At 51.5% G+C, this 22,220-nt stretch overlaps 1 protein-coding gene across 3 annotated transcripts in view; it reads right to left on the bottom strand.

The window, feature by feature from the left end:
- MEGF11 (multiple EGF like domains 11) overlaps window positions 1–22,220 on the bottom strand; it is a 766,818-nt gene that overhangs the window by 184,016 nt on the left and 560,582 nt on the right. For all 3 annotated transcript variants that reach the window (XM_040342265.1, XM_040342267.1, XM_040342266.1), the window contains exon 11: window positions 15,274–15,394. In XM_040342265.1, the coding sequence (XP_040198199.1) occupies window positions 15,274–15,394 (121 nt within the window). The remainder of the gene's footprint in view (window positions 1–15,273; window positions 15,395–22,220) is intronic.

The following is a 22,220-nucleotide window of genomic DNA, read 5'->3' as shown; positions in this document are numbered from 1 at the left end:
GAGGAAAAGTGCCCCATTGTTAGTGTTGGTGGAAGGAATAGTGTCCCATCATTGGCGTCAGTGGGAGGAATAGTGCCCCATTGTTTGTGTTAGTGGGAAGAAAAGTGCTCCATCGTTGGTGTCAGTGGGAGGAATAGTGTCATATCTTTGTTGTCGGTTGGAGTAATAGTGCCTCATTGTTGGTGTCAGTGGGAGGAATACAGTGGCAAGGACTATGCCCCACATAAAAGCCCCACATAAAAGCAAGAAAATGGCCACATCTGGCCCCCGGGCCACAGTTTAGAGACCAGTGTTCTAATACCATCACTGCTCGTCTCATTCAGGGCCGCCATCAGGGGGGTACAGGCATTACACCTGTAAGGGGCCGATGGTCCCTAGGGGCCCAGCCACCCCCCCTTTATTCTTTAAAAAAAAATTATTTAATTAAAATTTTTCTTAATTTTTTTCATCTGAGCCCCCCATCTTTAGCAACTCACGGCAGGGCCCCCCCCCCCCGTTTTTTTTTGTCTGACTTTAGCAACTTGCGGCAGGAGAGAGAAGAGAAGGCTTGACTTGACTTTGTTTTGTTCGTCAGCACCAACCTCACCCCCTCCTGCTTATCATCTCGCGGCAGTAGAGGGGAGGGCCCCCCCTTCTCTGCTCCTGGGGGGCCCTGCCTAAAGCTGTGTAAGGGGCCCTAAATTTTGTGATGGCTGCACTGGTCTCATTGCCTTATTAAGGCAAGGCTATGGAATTTAAGCAATTACAAATCCTTAAAGGGGTGTTCCAGGCATTTTTAATGTTTATTAAAAGTCAGCAGCTACAAAAAGTGTAGCTGCTGGCTTTTAATAAACATACACTCACCTGCTCCACGTTCCAGCGACGCACCGGACGGAGCTCCGCTCCTCCCCCCCCTCTCCGGCCGGCGTTCTCATTGTTACCGTGGGCACCTGGCCGAGGCAGCTTTCGGCTTCACGGCCGGGCACTCACTGCGCATGCGCGAGCGGCGCTGCGCTATCTGATTGGACAGGCGACCTGTCACGTGTCCCAGGCGATCTCCTACAGGGAGGGGCCGCCAAAAGGCGATATGACGTATCGCCTTAGCAGCCCCTCGGCGGAAGGAGGAAGTGGGAAAGGATGTCCCACTCCTCCTGAAGCCCCCAATCCCCCCCCCAAAAAAATTACATGCCAAATGTGGCATGTAAGGGGGCGAGGAGTGGATTAAGTGGAAGTTCCACTTTTGGGTGGAACTCCGCTTTAACAATTATTAAATGATCTTTAAATGAAATCCCGACTGACCTCTGTTACTGTGGGCAATGTGGAGCAACTCATCCGCAAATTTCCCAGAAGAAGCACTGAAATCATTCTCTCAGCGTCGCAGCTCACCTTGCTCCTCTTAGAGCACCGGCTATCTGATCAGGGCCAGCAGATGTAACATTGGCCATGTTATAAATATAGGGCAGGGGTCTCCAAACTTTTCAAACAAAGGGCCAGTTTATTGTTCTTCAGCCTTAAGAAGGGCCTGATAGGGAGGCCCGGAGCAAAAGACAGCAAAGACTAGCAGAGGGCCGGGCATGACAGAGTGTCTAGTGACACAGGAAGGGTTAAGCAAAGGGGGTTGGAGGTAGGAAGAGCAGGATTGGTGCAGAGAGGGGCGGGGGAGTTAGAAGGATCAAGTTCAGAGGAGCGGCAGGATTGGCTGGGAGTAGCAGGGGAGTTACCCTATAAAAGGGTGGGGCGGGGCCAGGCGGGCACTTGCAGTCAGGAGAGCAACGAGGAAGCAGCTTTTCCTCCTGCTCTCACACAGACAAAATGGCGTCCGTCGACCTCGTGCTCGCACGCTTGCGGGCCGAGGCAGCTCATCGGGGCACAGACTGGCTGGAGAGGCGCGCTGCAGAATGGGTCGCGGACCAGGCGGGCGGATCGGGAGGCGGTGAGTTGACCCCACGCGGGCGGAGGTCGCGGCCTCCGGCCCGCTATTCCCCGGGGCCCTCATCCAGGACTGCAAGGGGGGCCCGGAGCCCCCCGGGGGGGGCGGTCGGCCCCCCCGCCGAAGCGGGTGACCAGAAGCGGGACGGGGGGGACAGAGCAGGACGCACGCCGCCGACCTCCGTCGGTGGGCGGGGCCACGGGCCGTACCGGCGCCGCTTCCCCAAATGCGGGCGGTGGGGGGGGGGACTCCTTCTCCTTCTGCGGCAGGAACGGGGGCTTCAAAGGGGAAAAAGAAGGCCTCAGACCCACCTGGCACGGCCGTGGGGCCCTCTACACGTGGGGCCGGCGGTTCCGCGGGTGGGCGGGGCTCGGAGCGGGGGGCATCAGGCAACGCGGAGTCTTCGCCGGGTGGTCTGCCTGCTGCAGCAACGCGGGGCAGAGGAACAGCAAAAGGCCGGCCGGAACGGAGGGGGGACTCCGGGGCCTCCAGGTCATCTTCTCCTGGGGGACTGTCGGCCGCACCGATCCCAGTCGGGGAGGACAGGTCGGAAGGTGTGCCATCGGAAGACGAAGATGGTGAACCGGAGAGGGAGTCGGCGGTGGAAATCCAGTCTACGGCAGCGGGGGCGTCTCCCGGCAGGCCTGGTAAGTCCACTACTTTACATGTATCCTCTTTAGCTGACGCATTGTGTGAATTGTTGGGAGTGGGGAGGGGGGGGGGTTCCAGCACCTCCGCCGACCAGTGGCGGTGGCTGCACCGGTGGTGGCGGGCGTTGCGCCTGCCGCCTCTGGGGCTGACGCCCTGTTGACGGAATTGGTGGGAGGCCTCAAGGAGCTTTTGGGCCGGGTGGCTGCTGTACAGGGCCCTTCGCCACAGGTGGCTCCGTGGGCACCTGTGGCTGTGGGCGCGACTGGGGGTGATGCTCCGGCCGGAGGGGGGGTTGCGGCTTCGCAGCTTCCCCCGGTGGCCCCAGTGGCAGGACAGGTGGGGACGGGAAAAGACAAGTCAGGGGGGGCCCCGGAGGTGGTGACTCGTTCCGATCTGGTACGTATTGCGGATGCGGCAAGGGGCGAGGTTTATATATGCTACGAGTGTCCTCTGGGGGGTCATTTAAAGCAGGAGGTGAAGGAAAAAATTTACAAGAGCGAATATGTAGAGATATTCTCCCTGTTGCCGTTGGAGAAATTCAACCTCGATAGGGTGAAGCCGGATGATTCTAAAAAGGAGGATGAGGAGAAGAGGCGGTATAGGTTGATTCCGCGCACTTTCGTGAACTGGCTCCAGGCGTTCGCCATTATGGCTAGCGTCGTTGGTGAAAAGAACCCAGAACATTGCTCGGCGTTGTTCGGGTACATGGATTCAATTGGGGAGGCGCATCGGGTGTACGGGGGGTCGGCTTGGCTCAGGTACGATGAGCAGTTTCGGCAACGGCGGGCAGTTAGGCCCTCTCTGCGCTGGGATCAGAAAGATATCAGCCTCTGGATGCGGCTCATGTCGGCGGCTAAGGCCCCGGCGCAGTCTTTTCACGGGGGGGGCCGGGGGTACATCCTCCTCAGGACCGTCGGCCGGTAAGAAGTGGGGAGTTTGCTGGCAGTTCAATGAGAACGCCTGCAAATTCGGAGGATCATGTAAATTCAAGCACGAGTGCTCAGGGTGTGGGGGCTCCCACCCCGCGGCCAAGTGTTTTAAAAAGGGAAAGCGTGCCGGTGACGCTGCTCAAAAAAGGGACGACTCCGGTGAAGGGGGAAAGGATGCTACCTTTCCTAAGTAGGTACCCGGACAAGGCAGCGGCAGAACTATTGTCCTCGGGGTTCAGGGACGGTTTCAAGATACCGTGTTCGCTGGCGGTGGTGCCGCCGGTGGCACGAAATTTGAAATCGGCTCTCCTCAATCCGGGGGTGGTGGGGGAAAAGTTGGGCAAGGAAGTGGCACTAGGACGGATGGGCGGGCCGTTTGCGGCCCCGCCCTTGCCGGAGCTGGTGGTGTCTCCGTTGGGGGTGGTGCCTAAGAAGGAACCGAACAAATTCCGTCTTATTCACCACCTGTCATTCCCAAAAGGGGGTTCGGTCAACGACTTTATCGATCCGGAGGCTTGCACGGTGTCCTACACGTCGTTTGATGCGGCGGTACGGTGGGTGCGGAGGTACGGACGGGGGGCCTTAATGGCAAAGGCGGACATCGAATCCGCCTTCCGGTTGTTGCCAGTGCATCCTGACTGTTTTAGGCTGTTGGGATGTTGCTGGCAGGGCCAATACTATGTTGACCAGTGCCTACCCATGGGCTGCTCCATTTCCTGCGCACTGTTTGAGACATTCAGTTCCTTTTTGGAATGGGTGGTCAGGGATGTGTCGGGCCTGGACTCGATCATTCACTATCTGGATGACTACCTCTGCGTGGGGCCGCCTTCCTCTGGTGTGTGTGCGACTCTACTGTCAACGTTGCAGCACATTGCGGGACGTTTTGGCGTGCCCTTGGCGGCTGACAAGACGGAAGGCCCCACGACGGAGATTAGTTTTCTGGGTATAGTGATCGATTCGGACGTAATGGAGTGCCGTCTTCCCAGGGATAAGCTCGAGGCCTTGAAAGCGGAAGTTAGAGAGTTTCAGGGCTTGCGGAAGGTGCAGCTGAGGACTTTACAGTCACTGCTGGGAAAACTTAATTTTGCCTGTAGGATCATTCCCATGGGCAGAATATTTTGCCGGCGGCTGTCGGCGGCTACGGCGGGGGCTAAGGCCCCCAATCATTTCATTCGTTTGTCTAAGGAGCATCGGGAGGACTTGAAGGTATGGTATGAGTTCCTGACATCCTACAATGGCAGGTCGATGTGGCTGTCCAGTCCGGTGAGTAACTTCGACGTGGAACTGGTAACGGACGCGGCGGGGTCCACGGGCTATGGGGCTTTCTTCAAGGGGCAGTGGAGCGCAGAGCCTTGGCCGAGGTCTTGGGTGGAGGCAGGCTTTCTCCGGAACCTGGTGCTGCTGGAACTTTTTCCAGTGGTGTTGGCCATTGAGCTTTGGGGGGAGGCCTGCAGCAACCTAAAACTCCGGCTGAACTGTGACAACATGGGAGTGGTCCAGGTAGTGAACCGCATGTCCGCGTCGTCACAGCCGGTCATTCGGCTCATGCGGCATTTAGTGTTGAGGTGTTTGCAACTGAACATTTTCATTTATGCCGTGCATATCCCGGGCGTCGAGAACACGCTGGCTGATTCATTGTCTCGTTTTCAGTGGGACAAGTTCAGAGAGCTGGCCCCGGCCGCGGAGGCTGTCGGGGTCCCGTGCCCAGGCTGGATTTGGGAGCTGGCGCTGGATTAGCCGCCTCGTGGATTAAGCGGTCCGTTAGCACGGCCACATGGTCGGCCTACGCCAAGGTATGGAAGGAATGGTTGGAGTTGGGTGCCGAAGCTGGGGTCGTTAGCGGGGGGCCAGAGGAGCGGTTGCAGGTAATTTATTTTGTATCCAGGAACATGGAGCTAGGCGTGTCCGTGTCCTCCATTGAGAAAAAGTTGGCGGGTTTAGCGTTCTTTTTTAAACTGATGGGGGGGGTGGATTGGACCAAGGACTTCTGGGTCAGACAGGCAGTGAAGGGCTACAGGAAAGGTCGTAAGGTGCAGGATGCCAGGAGGCCGGTCTCTTTTGCCAATTTGGTAGGTATCAGGGGGGCCTTGGACGGGGTGTGCACGGGGCAGTATGAATGCCTGTTATTCGCGGCGGCTTTCTCGCTGGCATTTTACGGCGCGTTCCGCATCAGTGAATTGGTTAGCCCTTCCCGCATGAGGGCTGGGGGGCTGATGAGGCAGGATGTGTGGATATCGGAGGATAAGGTGGGTATTCGATTGCGCAGATCAAAAACCGACCAGAGGGGCAGGGGGGTGGACGTGGTTCTTTTTTCCCTGCCGGGGGCCAGAGTATGTCCTGTGGCATCGGTCAAGGCATTTTTGGGGGTCAGGCCGGAAGGGGGCGGGCCGTTGCTTAGGCACGAAGATGGGTCTTTCTTGTCAAAGTTCCAATTTGTGGCGGTTTTTCGCAGTTGCTTACAAGAAATGGGCTTGGACAAGTCCGAGTTTTCGTCTCACTCCTTCCGTATCGGGGCGGCTACCGAAGCTGCCAGGTGCGGGATGAACGAGGCGGCAGTACGGAAGATCGGGAGGTGGGAATCACGGAGGTTCCGGTCATACGTGCGGCCTCAGTTGGTGGTTGGTTAATGGGGAAGGGAGTGATGAAAAAGGGGGGGGCTTTTTGCTAGGGTTGGTGTTCGTTGGTGAGCATTGTGGATTGTTTATTTCATTTCAGATGGAGGGACTACACGCCTCGTCTGGATTTTCGGACATTCGTACGTTTGCTGGGGGGCAAGAAGGGCTGATGAGAAGCCGGAAGGCAGGCAGCTGGGTATTTCCAGGAAGGAAGCGGTTTTGAGGTGGCTGGGGATACCTGGGATGATGTGGGGTAGGGTGCTACCAGAGGTCGAGAGGTACGCCCGACTGGACAGGCCCCCCGATGTTCTGGTTATACACGCGGGGGGGAATGATTTTGGTGTGCGGAAAATCAGGGCTCTGATTACGGACATCAAAGCGGACTTTGAGCGGCTGCGAGCGGCCTTTCCGGGGACGGTGCTGGTGTGGTCGGAAATTGTCGCCCGCACACAGTGGCGCAAGGCTCGGTCAGTTACAAGGCTCAACAGAGCCAGGACTCGGGTTAACCGGGTGGTGGGTAAATTTTTGGCACGCCTTGGGGGGCTAGTGGTACGCCACCAGGAATTGGAGACTAATGTAGGCATGTATCTGAGGAGGGACGGGGTCCATCTGACGGATGTGGGGATTGCGCTGTGGTCGATGGGGATTCAAGAAGGGATCCAGAGAGCGTTGAGGTTGGGTGGGGGCCCTTAAAGGTGGAGGTGTCATCCTTTCGGGCTGTGGCGGTTAGTTCTGTTGGTCCTTTATGGTGGCAGTAGAAAACGTGTGAAAATGGGGGTGGGGGGCTCATCAATATGATGGGCCCCTTAAGTGTATCCCAGCGAAAGGTTAGTTGGGATACTGTAACGTTTGCACTGCGGGCGGGGGTTGTCTCCGAGCGTACTACACGGACTGGAGGCCTAAAAGTTTAATGTTTGCTCGCAGTGCATTGTTCATCTGGTATATGGTAAAATGGTGGAGAATGGGTGTGCTGCCAGAAAGGACCAACAGAGTGGGGGTTTATTGTATGTCATTGATGTTGGATATTTACTGTTTCATTTAAGTTGGAGTTTTTATTGCAATTTATGTTTTAATAAAATAGGCTGTTGTGGCCAGTTTACTCCAAAGCAAAGGTGTGGTCTCTTTACTATATAGTAAGTGGGGGACAATTAAGGGGTGGAGTACATGGGGTCTCAACGGTCGAAGGTTATTGTGTCATATCTGGACTACACTAGTCATGTGGCCAGAGGGGGTAGAAAAAGCCCCAGGCCCAGCATAGGTGAGAATAAATATGGCCTCACAGTTTGCGATCAGTAGGATAAGGAGTAGTGCCCCTACTAGTAGGAGTAATTGTATCTCATCATTGGTATCAGTGGAAGAAAAAGTGCCCCCTTGTTGGAGTCAGTGGGAAGAATAGTGCCTCATATCACTGGGAGGAATAAAGCCCTGAGGGCCGGATAAAGACTAGCAAAGGGCCGCAGTTTGGAGTCCCCCAATATATAGGAGATACTACTGGGTCTGGGATTTCCCATAATGATTGGGGGTGGGTCTTTGCACAAGCTGTATTGAAGGTCAGAGACCTTGTTATGCTGTCTGTGAGGAATGGTTGGGTCATTGGACTGGCCAAATGGAAATGCAAATCTTTTGGCAGGGAACAAAGTTCACCTTTATTAGGTAGATTCAGTAAGAGTTAGGCCGGCTTATCAGTAGATAAGCCGACCTAACTCAGAATCTACGCCGCCGTATGTTTAAGTGTATGCTCAAACAGAGATACGCTTAAACATATCTAAGATACGACGGCTTGCGCCGTCCTATCTTAGATTGCAATATTTCGGATGGCCGCTAGGTGGCGCTTCCATTGCGGTCGGCGTAGATTATGTTAATGAGTTTGTACGCCGATTCAGGAACGTACGCCCGGCCGCCGCAGTCGATTTACGCCGTTTCCGTAAGGCCTTAGGAGGCCTAAAGTTATTCCACCTATGAGGTGGAATAACAATGTTAAAGTATGACCGCCGTTCCCGCCGCGAGGTTCGAATTTTTAACGTCGTTTGCGTAAGTCGTCCGCGAATCGGGATTTACGTTGTTTACGTCCACGTCTAAATCAATAGGCCCGTGCGGCGTACGTAACCGCAATGCACACTGGGAAATGTAGTCGCCCGGCGCATGCGCACTGTTTAAAAAACGTCAAAAGCGTGAGGTCAAGCCTCATTACCATTAAACACGCCCCCCCAACCCATTTGAATTAGGCGCCCTTACGCCCGCCGCATTTACACTACGCCGCCCTAAGTAAGGAGGCAAGTACTTTGTGAATCATGTACTTGCCTCTCTTACTTAAGGCGGCGTAGTGTAAACACGCTAGGCTACGCCGACCTAGATTTGCGCGCCCCTACCTGAATCTACCTAAATGTATTTTTAAAGCCCAAATTTAGCCTGGAAGAAAAAAAAAAACCCTAATATTGACTCCGGGGGGCTGAATACAAATGCCCCCCACACTTTTCACATATTTATTTGTAAAACATTTTGACAACCATTTATCATTTTCCTTCCACTTCACAATTATGTGCCACTTTGTGTTGGTCTATCACATAAAATCCCAATAAAATACATTTATGTTTTTGGTTGTAACATGAGAAAATGTGGAAAATGTCAAGGGGTGTGAATACTTGTTTCAAGGCAATGTGGGTGGTTAATGGAGCAGAGGATGGGGTTAGCCGTTAGCGGGACATAGGACAGAGTCAGCAGGGCAGAGGATGAGGCGGCACTGGTGGGCACTGATGAGGAGGCACTAATGAAGCTGCACTGATATGTGGCACTGACAGGCGGTACTGATGGGCACCAATAGGTGGCACATGATGGGCACTAAAAGGTAGCACTGAAGGACATTGATGGGCACTGATAGGCAGCACTGATGGGCACTAATAGGTGGCACTGATGGGCATTAATAGGTAGCACTGAAGGACACTGATGGGCACTGATAGGCAGCACTGATGGGCACTAATAGGTGGCACTCATGGGTACTGATAGGCGGCACTGATGGGCATTAATAGGCGGCACTGATGGGCACTAATAGGTGGCACTCATGGGTATTAATAGGTAGCACTGAAGGACACTGATGGGCACTGATAGGCAGCACTAATGGGCACTAATAGGCGACACTGATGAGGAGGCACCGATTGGCAGCAACGATGAGCACTGTTGGGGCTTCACTGATTATTAGGACACTCATGATCAGTGCCCTGTTGATCAGTGCAGATGTTTTTACCCTTTTACACTTGCCGGTTACCAGCTCTCCTTTCCTCACACTGTGACAGCGCCAGGAAAGGAATGCTGATAACCAGCAAGTGATTGCACACAGCTGATCATGTGGTAAAGGGCCGCTGTGATTGGCTCTTTACCCCCCGATCTGTGATGAGATCTGAGGACACCGCTCATCCCAGATAGCGCCGAGTGTATGCGCGAGCGCGGTTATGGAAGGGCGTCTTGTCAGGTATAACACGGTCGCCTGGGGGGTGGGGTCACCCCCTGAAAAATTACGCCCAAGGCAAATGCCTTGTTCGCCCCGCAGCAGATGCGCCCCCTGCACAGGACCAGCCATGCACTGCCACAACCTCTACTACAGTGATCTCCACTAGCTTCTGGGTCACATGCCTGACCTGCTGCCCTGCAAGACTCTAAACGCAGTTTCACTCATTTGACACAGGAGCCATTCAGGAAACACATTGGGGTAGATTCAGGTAGTGCCGCGCACTTTTTACGGAGGCGCTGCGTTACGTTTTTATGCTACGCCTCCGTAAATTACTTGCGCTACGCTTGATTCAGGAAGCAGTAGCTCCGTAATTTGTGGAGGCGCTCCATAAAAATGGCCGGCGTAAGCGCGTGTAATTTAAATGATCCCGTAGGGGGCGTGGATCATTTAAATTGGGCGCGTTCCCACGCGGACCGTAGTGCGCATGCTCCGTCGGGAAACTTTCCAGACGTGCATTGCGGCAAATGACATCGCAAGGACGTCATTTGCTTCAAAGTGAACGTGAATGGCGTCCAGCGCCATTCACGATTCACTTACGCAAACAACGTAAAATTTAAAATTTGCGACGCGGGAACGACGGGTATACTTAGCATTGGCTGCCCCTGCTAATAGCAGGAGCAGCCTTACGCAGAACCCGACGAACGCAACTGACGTAAAATGCGTACGCAGGGCTCGCGTAGGGTTGTGAATCGGCGTTAGTATGCAATTTGCATACTATACGCTGAGCACAACGGGAACGCCACCTAGCGGCCATCGTAAGAATGCAGCCTACGATACGACGGCATAAGAGCCTTATGCCAGTCATATCTTAGGCTGCAGTCGGCGTAACAAGCTTTCTGAATACAGAAAAGTCGTTACGCCGGCGCAACTAAGCAATTGCGCTGCGTAACTATGGTTACGCAGACGCAATTGCTTTCTGAATCCACCCCATTGCATTTTCCCCAATGAATGCACAGCATTCTCTGATTGGTTGAGGTGGAGACTGTGATGTCACTGCTCCGCTTCTCCACTTTGTCCAATCAGAGAATGCTGTGCATCTATTGAGAAAATGCAAAGTATTCTCTGAATGGCGCCTATGCCGAGTGGCCGACCTCCCGTGTTCACAATGCAGCAGAGCAGCCACTCGGCACGAGACCCGGAAGCAAGTGGAAGATACAGTAGTGGAGATCAATGGAGTAGGGGCGCCTACTACAGGGATTTCCAGCTTCTAGAGCAGGGGTTGGCATCTTTTAACTAGAAATTAACTAGCAAGCCATCCAATAAAAAGACGGCATGATGAAAACTTCGAAAAAACTGACTAAAACTAATGTCACTGTAAAAATATAAACTTACCCTATGTTAGCTTCAGTGAGAAACTCGGCATTCACCTTCATTAAAAAAAAATCATGTCTGGGGAGTTGGTCAAGTCTGATGCCGGAGTTCATTAAGAAAGCGGAACATCTGGTACTGCAGGCTGATTTTCTTGACTAGTTTCAGGTCTGTCTATTTGCTCTGATTTCTGTCCAGTCTAAGTAGGGTGGAGGGCAGTGTACAGAGATCAGCAGTAGGTAGAGCAGTGTACAGGGGTTAGTAGAATGTAGGGCAGGGTAAAGAGGTCAGTAGGATGTAGGGCAGTGCACAGAGTTCAGTAGGATGTAGGGCAGTGTACAGAGTTCAGTAGGATTTAGGGCAGTGTACAGAGGTCAGTGGTATGTAAATCAGTGTACAGAGGTCAATAGTATGTAGTGCAGTGTACAGAGGTCAGTAGGATGTAGGGCAGCGTACAGCGGTCAGTAGGATGTAGAGCAGTGCACAGAGGTCAGTAGTAGATAGGGCAGTGTATAGAGGTTAGTAGGGTGAAGGGCAGTGTACAGAGATCAGCAGTAGGCAGGGCAGCGTACAGAGGTCAGTAGTATGTAGAGCAGTGTACAGAGGTCAGTAGGATATAGAGTAGCATACACGTGTCATTAGTATGTAGGGCAGTTTACAGAGGTCAGTAGTATGTAGAGCAGTGTACAGAGGTCAGTAGGATATAGAGTAGCATACACTTGTCATTAGTATGTAGGGCAGTGTACAGAGGTCAGTAGGATGTAGGGCAGCATACAGCGGTCAGTAGGATGTAGGGCAGCATACAGCGGTCAGTAGGATGTAGGGCAGCGTACAGCGGTCAGTAGGATGTAGAGCAGTGCACAGAGGTCAGTAGTAGATAGGGCAGTGTATAGAGGTTAGTAGGGTGTAGAGCAGTGTACACAGGTCAGTAGTATGTAGGGCAGTGTACAGAGGTCATTAGGATGTAGGGCAGTGTACAGAGGTCAGTAGGATGTAGGGCAGTGTACAGCCGTCAGTAGGATGTAGGGCAGTGCACAGAGGTCAGTAGTAGATAGGGCAGTGTATAGAGGTTAGTAGGGTGTAGGGCAGCATACAGAGGTCAGTAGGATGTAGGGCAGCATACAGAGGTCAGTAGGATGTAGGGCAGCATACAGAGGTCAGTAAGATGTAGGGCAGCATACAGCGGTCAGTAGGATGTAGGGCAGTGCACAGAGGTCAGTAGTAGATAGGGCAGTGTATAGCGGTTAGTAGGGTGTAGAGCAGTGTACACAGGCCAGTAGTATGTAGGGCAGTGTACAGAGGTCAGTAAGATGTAGGGCAGCGTACAGAGGTCAGTAGTATGTAGGGCAGTGTACAGAGGTCAGTAAGATGCAGGGCAGCGTACAGAGGTCAGTAGCATGTGGGGCAGTGTACAGAGGTCATTAAGATGTAGGGCAGTGTACAGAGGTCAGTAGCATGTAGGGCAGCATACAAAGTCCAGTAGCATGTAGGGCAGCGTACAGAGTCCAGTAGTATTAGTAGTATGTAGAACTGGGGTCAGGAGGGCAATGTATAGGTGGGTCATGAGGGCACGTACAGTACTGGAAAATCAAAAGCAATGGGGTAGGGAGGGCATGGTACTGGGGTGTCAGATCAGCTGGAGTCTCAAGAGGGCATGGCCCTGGGGGGACAGGAGGATATGGTATTGTGGGGAAACAGGAGGGCTAGGATATCAGGGGGTCATGGTAATGAAGGGTCAGGAGCAGGGCCGCCATTAGGGGGGTACAGGCAGTACACCTGTAAGGGGCCCGGATGGCAACCCCCTTTTTTTATTTATTTTTTATAAAAAAAAAAAAAAAATTCTAATATATTTTTATTTTATTTTTTATTAAAGAGACAATTTTTTTTTTAGGGGTAAGGGGGTCCCCAGGGGCCTGGAAATCCCCAGGGCCCTGGATGAAAACCCCCCTTTTTTTATAAAAAATATATTATTTTTATATATTTTTTTATTTCTTTTATATATATATATATATATATATATATATATATATATATATATATATATTATTATTATTATTATTATTATTATTAAAGGGCCCAGAGGGCCGCTCCAGATGGCAACCCCCCTTTTTTATATTATTTATATATATATATATATATATATATATAATATTTTTTTTTTTTTTTTTTATTAAAGGGCTCAGAGGTCCCAAGGGCCCCATGTGGCAAACCGCTTTTTTAAATTTTTTTTTTTTTTTTAAAGGGCCCAGAGGTCCCCAGGGCCCTGGATGGCAACCCCCCCTTTTTTTTTTATAAATGTTTATTTTATTTTTTTATATATTTTTTTCCTTTTTTTTTTATGAAAGGGCCCAGAGGTCCTGGATGGCAACCTCCATTTTTTGTAATTTCTTTTTCTAAAAAAATAAATAAAAATTGTATATATATATTTATATATATATATTTATTATTAAAGGGCCCAGAGGTCCCCAGGGCCCCGGATATTTGTCTTTATTTCATCTTTTTTTTGTAAATTGCCCCCCCCGCTTCTCAATTCACGGGAGCCCCCCCCCCCTCCGCTTCTCAATTTCAGGCGGCAGCCCCCCCGGTTCTCTGCTCCATGGGGCCCATGCCTGAAGCTGTGTAAGGGGCCCCATAATTCCTGATGGCGGCCCTGGTCAGGAGGGTATGGTACTGGGGTGTCAGGAGAGCATGGTGCTGGGTGTCAGGAGGGCATGGTGCTGGGGAGTCAGAAGGGCATGGTGCTGGGGAGTCAGAAGGGCATGGTGCTGGGGGGTCAGGAGGGCATGGTGCTGGGGAGTCAGAAGGGCATGGTGCTGGGGGGTCAGGAGGGCATGGTGCTGGGGAGTCAGAAGGGCATGGTGCTGGGGGGTCAGTAGGGCATGGTGCTGGGGGGTCAGAAGGGCATGGTGCTGGGGAGTCAGAAGGGCATGGTGCTGGGGGGTCAGGAGGGCATGTTGCTGGGTGTCAGGAGAGCATGGTGCTGGGGGGTCAGAAGGGCATGGTGCTGGGGGTAGGGTTGCCACCTGTCCGGGATTCACCCGGACAGTCCAGGTTTTAAAATATTATTCAGATTGGGCTGTAACTCCTCAAGTAACCGGCTTGACAGGTCCTCTTTATGAAGAGATATTGGCTCAAAAATACCCTAAATCTTCTCTTTACATTTTAAAAGCAAAAGATCAAAAAAAGAAAAAAGAAATAAAACATTTTTTCCAGCCTAGGCTAGGGTTGACACGTCCAGGATTCACCCGGACAGTCTGAATTTTGAATCATGTGTCCGGGTTTCAGGCGTGCTGTGGCTCCCCAAGTAACCAAGATAGTCGCACACAAATCTGTTGCCGCCCGGGAGCTGTGGGCGGCTGTCTGAGGGCAGGTTCGGCATCACTAAGGGGCAGGGTGATGATGTCAACAAGACACGCCCACATTTTTCCATGGCACGGTATGCGCACCGTATTACTACCCTCTTTGGGGCACCCAAAGGTGTCCCGGACCGCTAAAGTGTTCGGGTTTGGCTTGAAGAAAAGGTGGCAACCCTAGCTGGGGGGTCAGGAGGGCATGGTGCTGGGGGGTCAGAAGGGCATGGTGCTGGGGGTTCAGGAGGGCATGGTGCTGGGGGGTCAGAAGGGCATGGTGCTGGGGGTTCAGGAGGGCATGGTGCTGAGGTACGCATAGGTACATGCTTACATTGGACCAAATGTAACTATCAATGTAAATATGTTCAGCTTTGATGTTTAACTCCAGGCACTACAGTGATTTCAAGCTTCCACGGGGATCCCAATGTACCAATTAAAAAATGACCATAATGAAGCTTCAGCTAAAGGAATAATAATCTGGGAGTTCCGGTTCATATAGAAGTAGATTATTGGTAACGTGGGGTCACCTAGTTACATCTAAGAATTCTGTTCTCTGGTCCCATTATTTGGTACAATGCCGGTTTTAATTACACCATGCAGTCTGTCATGTTGCATCATTAAAAAATAAAAATAAAATAAAATTGGTAGTTCTTTCTCCTATAAAAAGGGACCCTCCACTTCCAATGGCCGATGGACATAATGGGTGAGATGATGCTGCAACTAATATTACATTATGAATGTGAAATGTGTAATCAGCGGAGATGTCGATCTGACCGCGTCCTCTCCGTGAAATATCTCGCTGCTCTTGCACGGAGCGCAGACTCTTTTCCTGAATAAACCGAATCCTCCGTTAATTAACTTGAGAAAAAAAAAAAATGCTTTTACATCAATTACGTGTGGCCAGGTTTTATTCGATAAAAAGGTCAGCGCTAAGTGCAGCCGCAGACAACTATTATGTGAATGAGATACATCGATGATTAGACAGCCATTGACTGAGCGCCATTACCTTCCCTGCACATACAAGACCCGTCCACCGGGGAGCAGGCTGCACCGTTTTTGCAGTTGCACACCGACGAGCAGTCAGTTCCATAGGTTCCGGAAGGACAGGTGGCTGAACAGTCTGATCCCTGCAAATAGAACATAAGACGGTGATATGACAGGGGTCAGCAATCTCACGTTCACACTATACTACCAACTGAGGAGAGCTTGGCAGGGTATTCTACAGGGAATCACGGGTGCGGGGCGTTACCGTGTAGGGCAGCCCATTCATTTCAATGGTTGAGGAAAGTGGAAAGATAGCGCAGGACCTGTAGGGTTATCTTACTGGTATTGGTAACTTAAGGCAGTGGTCTCCAAACTGCGGCTCGAGGGCCGGATGTGGCCCATTGCCCGCCTTTATCTGGCCCTTGGGTTACTATTCCTCCCACTGACACCAACGGGGCATAATTCCTATCACTAACACCGCCAATAGGGCACTATTCCTCCCATTGGTACCAATAGGGCACTATTCCTCCCACCGGTACCAATAGGGCACTATTCCTCCCATTGGTACCAATAGGGTACTATTCCTCCCACCGGTACCAATAGGGCACTATTCCTCCCACTGGTACCAATAGGGCACTATTCCTCCCACTGGTATCAATAGGGCAATATTCCTCCCACTGGTACCAATAGGGCACTATTCCTCCCACTGGTACCAATAGGGCACTATTACTACCACTGGTACCAATAGGGCACTATTCCTCCCACTGGTACCAATAGGACACTATTCCTCCTACCGGTACCAATAGGGCACTATTCCTCCCACTGGTACCAATAGGGCACTATTCCCCCCACCGGTACCAATAGGGCACTATTCCTCCCACCGGTACCAATAGGGCACTATTCCTCTCACTGACATCAATGATGGGGCACTATTCCTCCCACTGACACCAATGATGGGACACTATTCCTCTCACTGACACCAATGATGAGGCACCCTTCCTCCCACTTAGAGCTCCTTCACACGGGGGCGGATCAGTGATGATCTGCCCCGTGAACCTCCGCAGAGGTAGATACGACGATTCACAAACGTACGTACGCCCGGCGCATTTTTTTACGCCGTTTACGTTAGGCTTTTTTCCGGCGTAAGGTTGCTCCCGCTATATGAGGCGTACGCAATGTTAAGTATGGACATCGTTCCCACTTCGAATTTTTACATTTTTATGACGTTTGCGTAAGTCGTTCGCGAATAGGGCTGTACGTAAGTTACGTTCACGTCTAAAGCATTGACGATTTGCGGCGGAATTTCGAGCATGCGCACTGGGATTCTTTTACGAACGGCGCATGCGCCGTTCGTAAAAAACGTCAGATACGTGGGGTCACACTAAATTTGAATAAAACACGCCCACATCATCCAAATTTGAATTAGGCGGGCTTACGCCGGAGCACATACGTTACGCCGCCGTAACTTAGGGTGCAAGTCCTTTCTGAATACGGAACTTGCGCCCTAATTTACGGTGGCGTAACGTATCGTAGATACGTTACGCCCGCACAACATTACGCAGGGCTATCTGAATCTAGCCCAATGTTTTGGAGAAACGCAGACGCAGGACCCCTTCATCAGGCATGTGAAGGGGTCCTGTGTGGCTCCAAAACGTTGCTTTTATTTTTTGATACTATTTGATAACATTTTTGGACCCAATTTTGGAGATCCAGGTGTGCTGGGAGTAGTTAAAATATTTGCCAGCACACCATGGAACGACGTAAATAGCGTCCAAACGGATGTTTTATTGCATGATCACAACACAAAGAGAGTGCAACGTTTCGGAGCCACGCAGGGCCCCTTCGTCAGGCATGTGATGAATGTGGGGTTACAGTGTGCAAAATTTAAAGTGTGCGATGGGAATATAAAGTACCAGGTGTGCTGGTGACACTTCCTTCTCTATTCCTCCCACTGGCACCAATGATGGGGCATTGTTTACTCCCATTGACGTTGGGGCATTTTCTACTCTTACTGGCCACAGTCCGGCCCCCTCAAGATCTGAAGGATAGTAAACTGGCCCTTTGTTTCAAAGTTTGCAGACCCCCGACTTAATATATTGCTGTTGGTGTAAATCATGGGTGCTCAACCTGAGGCTCTCCAGCCATGGCTGCTTATTAGGCAGTATAGCTGGTCCTGTTGTACTGGGCCAAGATCTCATAACGGGGGGGGGGGCAGGCCAACTTTACTGTACTGCTTAAATTAGGAAGGTTAGGTAGCGTGTGCATGTGTTGTATGTATACCTGTAATACTCGTATGTCTTGTATTGTTTCCCCACAATTGTAAGGCCCCGTACACACGGCCGAGGAACTCGACGTGCCAAACACGTCGAGTTCCTCGTCGAGTTCTGGGATGAAGCCGCCGAGGAGCTCGGCAGGCCGCCTTCTCCCATAGAACAACGAGAAAATAGAGAACATGTTCTCTATTTTCTCGACGAGTTCCTCGGCGGCTCCATCGAGCCAAAAGTGTACAGACGACAGAGTTTCTCGGCAGAATCCGGGTTTTGACCGAGTTTCTCTGTGAATTCTGCCGAGAAACTCTGTCGTGTGTACGAGGCCTAATAAGTAGTTTGTATGTACAGCATTCTCCTTTAGTAAAAGCACATAATACACTACAGAGGTTTCTGCTTCTTTGCTTTTACCACAAAGTGACTTTCCTTAAGATACAAAATAAAACACCATATTGGCTAAAATGTATCATATTGGTCTCTCTGAGACCAACATCCGGCTTCCATTATGGTATTTACTTCGTTAATCCAGTCAAGCTCCAGTTCACTATCTGCACAAAATGTTACTTCTTGCATATCTTTAATAAATATAGTAGTTGGTGCATTGGGAAGGGAAGCATAAAATAGATTTAGTAAAAATAGTTAAACAGCAAACACCCCATCCTGCTCCCCTTTCTCATCATTGTCTCTCTAGTCTACACTATACATTGTATCCTACACAGATTCTCTATGAACCCCTTCATATTAGGGTTGCACCCATACCGATACTAGTATCAGTGCCGCTACCGAGCATTTGCACGAGTACTTGTACTTGTGCAAATGCTCCGATGCCTAATCCAATACCTGGGCAGTCAGGGGATGATCGTTACGGCGGTGGGGGCCGTTAAAAAACACTGATCTCCCTATATAGATTTTAACAAAGCAGCTGACAGACGCTTCTCCTCCTCTCCCTCCCGCGGCTTTCAGCTGCATTATTAAAATGTAGGCAGCGAGATCAATGCTTGTAAGAGCCCCCACCGCCGCACCGATCGTCCCTGACTGTCCCTGTGTCCTCATTTGTTTTCTTCTCCGTGCTCCTAAGGCCCCCCACCATGTCCTCCTCCACTACCCTGCCACTCCCCCTTCTTTGTCCTTCTCCGCTTCCCCCGTGTCCTCCTCCGCTCCACTCCCCCTCTATGTCCTTCTCTGCTCCCCCTCCATGTCCTCCTCTGTTCCTTCTCTGCTGCCCCTCCATGTCCTCCTCCTTTCCCCTCTATGTCTTTCTCAGCTCCCCCTCCATGTCCCCCTCTGTTCCTTCTCCGCTCTCCCTCCTTGTCCTTCTCAGCTCCCCCTCCGTGTCCCCCTCCGCTCCTTCTCTGCTCCCCTTCCATGTCCTCCTCTGCTCCCCTCTATGTCCTACTCCGCTCCTTCTCTGCTCCCCCTCCATGTCCTCCTCTGCTCCCCTCTATGTCCTTTTCGCTCCTTCTCTGCTCCCCCTCCATGTTCTCCTCTGCTCCCCTCTATGTCCTTCTCCGCTCCTTCTCTGCTCCCCCTCCATGTCCTCCTCTGTTCCTTCTCTGCTCCCCCTCCATGTCCTCCTCTGTTCCTTCTCTGCTCCCCCTCCATGTCCTCCTCCATTCCCCTCTATGTCCTTCTCCGCTCCCCCTCCATGTCCCCCTCTGTTCCTTCTCCGCTCTCCCTCCTTGTCCTCCTCCACTCCCCCTCTATGTCCTTCTCAGCTCCCCCTCCGTGTCCCCCTCCGCTCCTTCTCTGCTCCCCCTCCATGTCCTCCTCCGCTCCCCTCTATGTCCTTCTCCGCTCCCCCTCTGTTCCTTCTCCACTCTCCCTCCTTGCCCTTCTCTGCTCCCCTTCCATGTCCTTCTCCAGTCCTCCCTGCCCCACGCGTCAGGATGGAGAGCGAAGGAAGGAGTTGGTAAGTATGTAATTTACCGGCTCCTTCCTTTTCGGAATGCACAGAGTCAGTAATCACTGACTGTCCATTCACAACTGAGCAGAGTAACTGTGTTTTAGATGCTGCAGTTTATGAATGGAGAGGAGCCTCTGTCTCCTCTCCATTCATCTTCAGTGCAGCTGAGGCTGCAGAGAAAGGGACTGGGGAATATGTGTCCTCTGTCCCTTTCCCTGCCTCAAAGGGGAGATGTCAGGGGTCTATTTAGACCCCTGATATCTCACCAAAGCCCCTCAACAGGGTTGATAAAAAAAAATATTTAAAAGGCGCCGGGCATGAGGTCAGTGGAGAAGGCGGGCACAGCTGCAGAGGGAGGGGAGGTGGGACTCTGAACGTAGCTGCTGAGTCCCTTCCCAGCAACAATAGACCCCTCAGCAACAATGGACCCTCAACAACATTTGGCTCCCGGTAAGAACAACAGATTTCCCAGCATCAGCCCAGCATCAATAGACTCTCCAACAGCCAGCAACAATAGACCACTCCCTCAACAGTAGATCCCTTCCAGCAACAATTCCCCCCCCCCAGCAACATAAGCCCAACCAACAACAATAGTTCCCCCCACCAGCAACAATAGACCTTCCCGGCAACAATAGACTGCCAGGCAAAAATAGATACCCTCCAGCAACAATAGATCCCTCCTGTAACGGGAGTCACTTTTGGGTGGGGGGGCTTGTAGAACCCAGCTTACCTTGGAGAGCTCTGGAATCTCCTTGTCCAGCTCCCCCTGCCCCTCTTATGTGTAAGATACCCTGTGTCTATTAGGGGCACAGGGTGACCGAGAACCCCAGTCTGATCTGTACTAATCAGACTCACTATACAACCACACTGTAATATTGTGTGTGTATATATATATATATATATATATATATATATATATATATATATATATATATATATATATATATATATAGTGTATATTGTCTCATATACTGTTGTAGACTCTTTACTAGATTGTTTTGAGGTGTGGCTGTATCCCATTGTTCTAATGTTTATGTCTGTCTTGGGAGCAATCTATTATGGGATGTATAGGTCTCTGTGGATTAGCTGTGAGAGAGGAGGGGGGGATTGCTCCAGCAGCCCCTCCCAAAGACAGTCTACTGATGAAAAGTTTGAATACACCTGTGTCATGCTACCGATGGATGTAAAGTATCAGGAAAGGTTTCACCCGTTGGTGGCGCTGTCGGTCCTGTGGATCGCAGTACTGGTGTCCACCAGCAGGTGTCTCCTAACAGGATAGGAAGAAGGTGGACGGGATCAGGCTGCAGGGCAGGGATGCAGGACAACAGGTTAACTGGAGGGACAGGTGCAGGTACACAGGTAACAGGATCAGATTCACAGATAACAGGTTCAGGTGAACAGGTAGCAGGTACAGATTAGCTGTCATGAAAGGTTTCACCTGCTGGTGGCACTGTTAGATCTTTGGGCGCAATATCAATGTCCACCAGCGGGTGTCTCCTGACAGTATGGAGCAGACATCACCTACTGTGATCAGGCGTCACCTGAGGCTAATTACAGGTGTGTGTACAAATACCCGGCAAGCATTCACATACCGTATTTATCGGCGTATAACACGCACTTTTTCCCCCTTAAAATCAGGGGGAAATTGTGGGTGCGCGTTATACGCCGATCCCCGCTGTCTCTGAGCGCCGCCGACATAGACCGAGCTGAGCCGAGTGTACTGCGCACTCGGCTAGGCTCGGCCACGCTCAGCTCCGCCCACAGTCACGCCCCGCCCCGCCTCCTAGCCTTTATGTCCTGCCATTGGACCGCTGTGGTGTCCGTCATACGAGCCGGGCCAAGGGGCGGGACCGGGCAGGACCGGGAGAGAAGCCGAGAGGAGCCGAACACACAGGAAATCCGGCTCTGTACAGCTCGGCTGAGGCGCCAAACTCAAAAATACACAATGCTGCAACCTTGGGCAAGGTGCAGAAGGCCGCCCACAAGGCTGGATGGACTCTGCGCAAGGCCGCAGACGGACGCCGGGCAAGACAGCAGACGGACACCGACAAGGCTGCACCGACGAGCATTCGAAATGTAAGTTTTTTTTCCCTTAAACTTCCCTTCTAAGCTTGGGGTGCGCGTTATACGCCGGCGCGTGGTATATGCCGATAAATACGGTACTTGCCCTGGTATCTTCCTTGCGCCCTAATCTGTACCTGTGAATCTGATTATGTTACCTGTGTACCTGAACCTGATCCTGTCTCTCCCATTACCCTGTTGTCCTGCATCCCTGCCCTGCAGCCTGATCCCGTCCACCTCCTCCCTGTCTCGTCCCGTTCCATGCCCCCATCTGCTGATCTCCTGCGTATGACCCTGGCCTGGCTACGTTTATGATTCTGGTACTCCCCGTCTATTTGTATATAATGCATAGATTTGTCTCCCTGTAGTTGAGCTCTACAAATTATACAGAAATGACACTCCGCACAAGAATTATGGGCCAGATTCACAAAAGAGATACGACGGCGTATATCCTGATACGCCGTCGTATCTCTGTTTCTATCTATGCAACTGATTCATAGAATCAGTTACGCATAGTTTGCCCTAAGATCCGACAGGTGTAATTGAATTACACTGTCGGATCTTAGGATGCTGTACCTCGGCCGCCGCTGGGGGGAGTTTGCGTCGTAAACCAGCGTCGGGTATGCAAATTAGTACTTACGGCGATCCACGACGGTTTTTCGCGTTCACTACGTCGCTGCTAGTCTAGTTTCCCGTCGCAAAGTTAGTCGTCGTTTTAGCTGCCCTAACTTTACACAG

This window comes from Rana temporaria, chromosome 3 (assembly GCF_905171775.1).
Source record: "Rana temporaria chromosome 3, aRanTem1.1, whole genome shotgun sequence".
Classification (NCBI taxonomy): Eukaryota; Metazoa; Chordata; class Amphibia; order Anura; family Ranidae; genus Rana; species Rana temporaria.
Note: the sequence above shows the minus strand (reverse complement) of the source record. Positions and strands in the feature narration are given on the sequence as shown.